The following is a 6,882-nucleotide window of genomic DNA, read 5'->3' as shown; positions in this document are numbered from 1 at the left end:
TCGCTAGTCGCAGCTTTAAATACAGAAAAGAATCTTTATTAGTTGTTTCTAATTTTCTTAAAATTTCTATCATTTTCTCTTCTCGGCTCTGGCCATGAAACTTTAACCTCTCTCTATCTCTATCTATCTCTTCACAGGTACTTTATCTGTATTTTTACTTTCTGTTTTCGTAAAAACATATATATGAGTCTGCGTGTGTCTCTTTCTCTAACCGTGAACAAGTTCTCGTTTTGTTTATTTTAATTTACAAGTTGCTGTTAATCGGTGCGTAACAAGGAATACCCATTTCCCCAGGATGCTTCTTCAGCTTAGTTTTTGACGTGTTTGCTTTGCAAATAATAATAATATAATTTTTATTTTTATTTGTATTTTTCTTCTACATGGTAGCTTAATACTTGTAGTAAAATTTTCTTGTCTTTTCTTTTTCTTTGTATTGTACTGTGCTTTGCTTCTTCTACGATTTAATGTACTCTTTCTTATCTTCTCTCTTTTTACCATCTTGAAAGCTTAAATTTCTGGGGATCATATTAGAATTCTCGTTGCAAACAGTGTTTCTTGCTTTATGTTTATTATTTGTTTGTTTGTTTGGGTGGAGTGTTCATCCCAGAGTTCTTTGTTTGATATGGCCAAGAATGTGCTTACTGCTTTGTAGGCACTTATATTTTTTGTGTGAGGTTTTGGTTTTTACAGTTACCGGAATTCTTTGTTGGTTCATTCGGGTTCAAAAATAGATCTGGGTTTCCTTTTTTTTTTTTTTTTTTTCAGTTTGTGACCGCTGCTCTATTATTCCATTTGTTTTTTCTGAATGTTGCTTATATTTTAGGAATTTATATGCTGCTTTTTCTCCAGGAATATTTGTTAATATATTCACAAAGTTTGCTTTTATATATTAAATTATGTGGTTTTTATTTTTATTTTTATATTTTTCCCTTTGGGTATTCTGAATTTGGATAAATAGTAGAAAAAAAAAAAAAAAGAAACCAAAATTGTATATGTTTCACTGTTCTATAGCTCATAAACTTCTGCACCTTGTCATTCCTTTTTGTTTGTATATTAATTTATTTTTTTTTTAATTTCAGTATTAATTTGTAAGCTTGTATTAGATAATTTGTGGAAGTCTAAGAATGTTATTATTCTTGCTAATGTAACAAAACAGAAACATTAACACTGTGAGACCTCTGGATTCTCTGTTGACAGATAAGGGTACTTTCTTCTATTTTTTGTTGATATTGAAGGCATAATAAACTTGGATTTATTCATATTTTGTTGCAGATGGATGTAATGCAAGAAAATAATTGTGGGGCTGTTCTTGAAGATTCACCCAGCGATAAATTACTTTCTCCAGAATCTGCTGATGTACGTGATGAATATAGTGAGCCAGAGTTGCTTCCTCGAGTTGGCTATGAGTTTCAGGTTGAAATTCCATCTCTAGTAGCAGAATCTGACTGCCTCTTCGGTACAAAGAACCCAGCTGACATTCCCCACACATTGCTAACGGGATTGCCGATACCAGCAACCTGGATCAATGATGAAGTTGGATATAAACATGAACCCCTGGAAGCTCATGGTGATTCAATTGATATATCAGGATGTGCCAAAGGGACCCAAAATTCTTCTGGAAGGTGCCGTTTGAAACCAAAAGTTGAGCCTAAGAATGAAATGGATCAGAAGGATAATGGCAAAGGCTACCAATTGGTTCCAGGTTCTGCAGATGACACATGGGGTGAAATTGATAAAGCTAGTTTTGTCCTTGGTTTATATATCTTTGGGAAGAATCTTGTTCAGGTGAAGAAATTTGTTGGGAGTAAAAGGATGGGGGAAATACTGTCATTGTACTATGGAACATTCTATAGGTCAGAAAAATACCTTAAGTGGTCAGAGTGCAGGAAAATAAAAAGCAAAAGATGTGTATATGGGCAAAGAATTTTTACAGGAATCAGGCAACAGGAATTGCTATCTCGTTTACAACTCCATTTGTCGGAGGAAAGTCGAAATACTCTATTAGAGGTACTTTTTCAACTGTTTCCACATCTTGCTGTTGCCTTCAAAAAAAAAGAAATGTGTTTTACTATCAAATTGTAAATTTTTTCCATTTGTAGGATTCCAAGGCACTTGAAGAGGGAAAACTTTCTTTGGAAGAGTATGTTTTTACTTTAAGGGATAAAGTTGGGTTGAATGCTCTTGTGGAGGCAGTTGGAATTGGTAAAGGGAAGCAGGATCTCACAGGCATGGCCATGGAGCCTTTGAAGTCCAATCAAGTTGATAATGGCCGTCCAGAGATACCCATTGGCAAGGAATGGTCCAAGCTTACATCCATGGAGATTATCAAATTTCTGACAGGAGGTTACAGGTTAAGCAAAGCACGCTCAAGTGATGTCTTCTGGGAAGCTGTTTGGCCTCGCTTACTAGCAAGAGGGTGGCACTCTGAGGAGCCAAATAATCATGGTTGTGCTTCAGGGTCCAAGCATTCATTGGTCTTTCTTATCCCTGGTGTAAAGAAGTTTTCAAGAAGGAAATTAGTGAAGGGAAACCACTATTTTGATTCAGTCAGTGATGTCCTGAACAAAGTTGCTGGAGAACCTGGGCTTCTTGAGCTTGAGATTGGAGATGATAAGGGAGATACTAGCAAGGAAGAAAATGGATGGGCCAATGAAACTGTATTGAACAAAGTAGATTTTGCTGATCAGCAGCGGCACTGTTATCTCAGGCCCCGTACTCCAAATTGTAAGGATGTCATGAAGTTTACTGTTGTGGACACAAGTCTTGCTAACGGGGGAACAATGAAGGTTAGAGAATTGAGAAGCTTGCCAGTCGAAATGAGGAATCCTACCAGCTCCAGAAGTCATACTGAAGATAGTGGCACAGAAACTTCTGAGGAGTCAACAGATGAATCTGATTCTCCTGATACCATGTGTCCTGATAGGGAAAAACAAAATGGTTTAAAACCAACAAAGATAGATATCGATGAGTCCTTTAATGGGTTACTCAGGAATGCTTCAAATGCAGTCGATTTTGACATGGATGTGTCTTTTGACAGGATTCTCAGTAATGCTTCAAATGGGACCTTATCAGTATGTGGCCCGGACTTGACTAATGCACCTGTTGTAAAATTTTCAGACCAGAAAAGCAGTATCTGCAATGGCACACAACCAAGAAATGCAATAAAAGCCGAATTGAGCCAGAGAATGAAACCTAGCAATAATGTTCGTCTAGCCCCTGCTACAAAAAAAGGTCGGAGACTAACTGCTTGTAATCGTTCGGAGACTACCGGTGTCACAATTAATGGCTTAGTGAGTCCTGTATTTAAACAAGATGAGGCCAGATGCAGTGATGGCTATGCTGATTCTAGTGAGAGTGTCACCTTTCAAGTTGATCCATCGCAGGAGAATTTAGCATCCACTGGCCCTTTGCATAAGGGAGGCTTAATCACAAGTGGTGAAGGCAATCTCAGTAATACAATTTCTGATGTTGAACATCCTTACGAGGAACCTCCACTCCGCAGGGTGATCGACCTAAACTTGCCTATTCTTCCAGATGGTGAAACTGATGAATATTTTATCAAGGAAGAGACAAAAGGACAACCTGATCAGACAAGCAGACAACCGGATGATTCCAGTGCAAATTTGCATACTTTGGAACAGCAGCCTAACATGATCAATCGGAGACACAGTACAAGAAACCGTCCTCTGACCACCAAAGCACTGGAAGCTCTTGCTTTTGGATTTTTAAACACAAAGCAGAAGCGGAGATTTGGAGATGCCTTTCCACAAGAAACCCAGTTACCTTCTCGTCGTGCCCGTAGTAGGGGAAGAGTTAATGAGAATCTTGGCAGTGCTGTTGCCAATTTACAACATGATGAGGAGACACAAGATGATCTGTGTAGTGAAAATAACAATATTTTCGCTTCAAATCTTGGATTAAAAGTTGATTGAGTGCTCTGATTATGGCATAATAATATAACTTCCAGCAACGTTTTATATAGATTATCATCATCCCGTCAGCTGCTTTGGAGTCTGTGATCTACGAAGAGCATTGCAATGCAGCATATATAGAGATTTCATGAGACCAGAATGTCCACGGGAAGATTTACAGGATGCAAGCATTCTGCCTGGTACCAAGACTGCAGTTGATTCTACATTCTGATCAAGATTCTCCTCCCATTGTAAAAGTGATTTTAGTTCATTATAATCCAATGCAGAATCCATATTGACAGACACTATAGGTTGCCTTTTGTGTTTGTTTTCATTATAAATCATCCTTAATGAAGTGAAAATTTATGGTCTATTACTTTTTTCAACGAGCAATCTTTATTTGAACTGAATTATCATTTTGGGACTGAATCAATTACAGCAAATAAGTGATATACAAAATTTAATAATCGACAGGAGTTTAACCTGAAAATCAGATACTCTTTTTATCTGTTGTTGTCTGATCAAATAAAAAATATTCATTTCTTAGCTCACGCTTGTTTGTATTTACCCAAACTTTGATAAAATCTGGTGTTGGGATGACACCAGAGAGGGATGGGAAGAGAATTGAGATCCCTGTCCTCATCCTTACAAAGGATATCAATTATTGTTTTTGACTCTATCTTTATCACGGAGATGAGAAGGTTTTCTCATCCTCTCTCTATAAAGAAATTTTTTTTTTTTCATCTCTTTTCTATTTTTGTGAAAAAAAATATCCTCCCGGTATATATAAGAAAAAATATTTTTCTTATGCCCTTTAAATACAACATAAATATATTAAAAAATAAAATTAAGTATAATTAAAATTAACCTACTATTTTAAATATAATATATTAACATCTTAATATGTACAACACAAATATAAATAATTTAAAATTATAAAAATATACTAATATTTTAAATAAAAATATCAATATAATGGAACGAGGATAGAGATAGTAGCAAGAGAGAGGATAGGACACATGTATTTTTATTTTCAATTGTGATAATTTTTTTTATCCATGCCTCATCCCTTTCTCTTTTTTTTTATTATATCAGTGAATTCTCTCTTTATTACCATTAGAGATCTTAAATTCAGATTGAAATGATCTTCTCTTACCTGGTGCGCGCACGAAGCAACGTTTAACCAAAAGAAAGGCACAGAGGATAGGTACTTGGCTATCTAAAAAGTGATCCACGTGGGCACCTCTCAACAAGGCGCGTGCTTTCGTCCCCTTCATTTCTTCTGCCCCCACCTTCATGCTTACGGTTATCACTAATTTAGCTGAAAAACTGAGCTGTTGTGTCGTTTTGAGTTGGTAATAAATTAGTAAGAGAAGAAGAAGATGGGTCAGGCATTTCGTCGAGCAACTGGAAGGAATGCAGTCGATCGGAAACCACCTGTCAACCCCACCGAAGAGGTCAAGATCTCCCGGACTGCTGCTCCATTCCACGGACGCAATCGTCCTAGTAAACTCCTCTTTACTGTTGCCATTTATTGATTGAATTTACTGTAATTCTGAGAAAATGTAGTGAATTCTATAATTTTGGGTGATCTTTTGACGATGAGACGAAGCACTTCAATGCCAACAATGTGCTTGAAGAACGAGAACCCAGACATGATGAAATGCTCGGTCAAATGCTGGGAAGAGTCAGAACAAAGCCTGGAGGAAAACTTGAGATGGGTGAGGTGAGATTTTGAATATTAGAGCTGGCTGTTAAACAACTTCCAGTTAACTCCGAAGCTCACCACCATTGTCCATTGCTATAGCTTGATGAGAAAATATTTGTTTAGTAAAAACAGTTTGCACCATGTTGATTGCTTCTGGCGCCTGTGATTTATGAAATTCCAAATTATTGTTGCAGTCATCAGTGGGGGAAAGAGATAATAGACCAATGCCGCAACTTCCAAACACCACACTGGATAAGGAAAGGCCTGTCCCTCCAGGAACCTTAAATGTAGCATCATGCTACTTGAATCGTGCATCAAAAATCTAATTTTTTGTATTGTCTATTAAGTATCATATCGTATAATACAGTTTTTAAAAAATAAAATAATAACAAATTTTAAATGAGAAGTCATTATTTTAAAAAATATTATAAATATACTTAAAAATTTAAAATTTCTCGTATACGTCTTTATTACTTTATCATTTTTTTTAAAAAGTATATCTATCTGTATTAATAATATATATCATTTTATATAATATATTTATTATATAATATTAATTTTATATATCTCATGATACGTATTATTTTTTATCTGTATCGTTTGATATATCATGAGTATAGAATATTGATAAGTATACATAGCACGGCTTAGCCGCATCATGCTGCTGCATCAGGGCAAGGCTGAGGACCACGAGGGGCCTATGGATGCTAATCAGATTGCTGAGAAGTGCAGACTTGCTGTCGTCCAGGTTAAGCCAATCTTGCAGTTTCTAGCAGGGCCTTCAGAAAATAGCAGTAAACGGAAAACCCATCAGTGAAGACTTAAATTCTTTTTGCATTGACAATGTGATTTTATTTTACACTGGTCAAATTTGGAAATTTCATCAAGTAACCTCAGCTTGCAACTGGTTCATTTTCTTCAACATATAAAGCAAAAGATACAGAAAGTCTTTGGGATAATTTATTGTGTAGGCATTAGGCAAATATGTATTAAAAAAAAAAACTTCTGTGCTCTTATTCTTTCATTTGGTGAGCTTGTTGAAGACACAACAAAGATGCCAATTCCTTGGCTTTATTGGGAAATCTGATATTTGACTGCTGAATGAAATCACTTTGAATGATGGGTAACCAACCCGTAACCCTAATGCCTCACTTACCCCTCTGAGGCTCGTAGATTCTCTAACTGAGCACTGATGACAACTTGTTCTGGATTCAAAAATCTTTGCGCTAAAAGCAACACAGTATTATAAATTAAAAAAAAAAA

General features: G+C 36.1%; 2 protein-coding genes across 2 annotated transcripts; both read left to right on the top strand.

Moving 5' to 3' along the window:
* Nucleotides 1-4,297, top strand: LOC123212006. The gene is made up of 3 exons (XM_044631019.1): nucleotides 1-137; nucleotides 1,273-2,007; nucleotides 2,100-4,297. The coding sequence occupies exons 2-3, from the start codon at nucleotides 1,273-1,275 to the stop codon at nucleotides 3,930-3,932; spliced, it is 2,568 nt and encodes an 855-aa protein (XP_044486954.1). The 5' UTR covers nucleotides 1-137; the 3' UTR covers nucleotides 3,933-4,297.
* Nucleotides 4,298-5,293: 996 nt separating this feature from the next.
* Nucleotides 5,294-6,436, top strand: LOC123211601. The gene is made up of 4 exons (XM_044630399.1): nucleotides 5,294-5,434; nucleotides 5,524-5,637; nucleotides 5,814-5,906; nucleotides 6,293-6,436. The coding sequence occupies exons 1-4, from the start codon at nucleotides 5,294-5,296 to the stop codon at nucleotides 6,434-6,436; spliced, it is 492 nt and encodes a 163-aa protein (XP_044486334.1).
* The last annotated feature ends 446 nt before the right edge of the window (nucleotides 6,437-6,882 follow it).

The sequence above is a fragment of the Mangifera indica genome, chromosome 3 (assembly GCF_011075055.1).
Source record: "Mangifera indica cultivar Alphonso chromosome 3, CATAS_Mindica_2.1, whole genome shotgun sequence".
Classification (NCBI taxonomy): Eukaryota; Viridiplantae; Streptophyta; class Magnoliopsida; order Sapindales; family Anacardiaceae; genus Mangifera; species Mangifera indica.
Note: the sequence above shows the minus strand (reverse complement) of the source record. Positions and strands in the feature narration are given on the sequence as shown.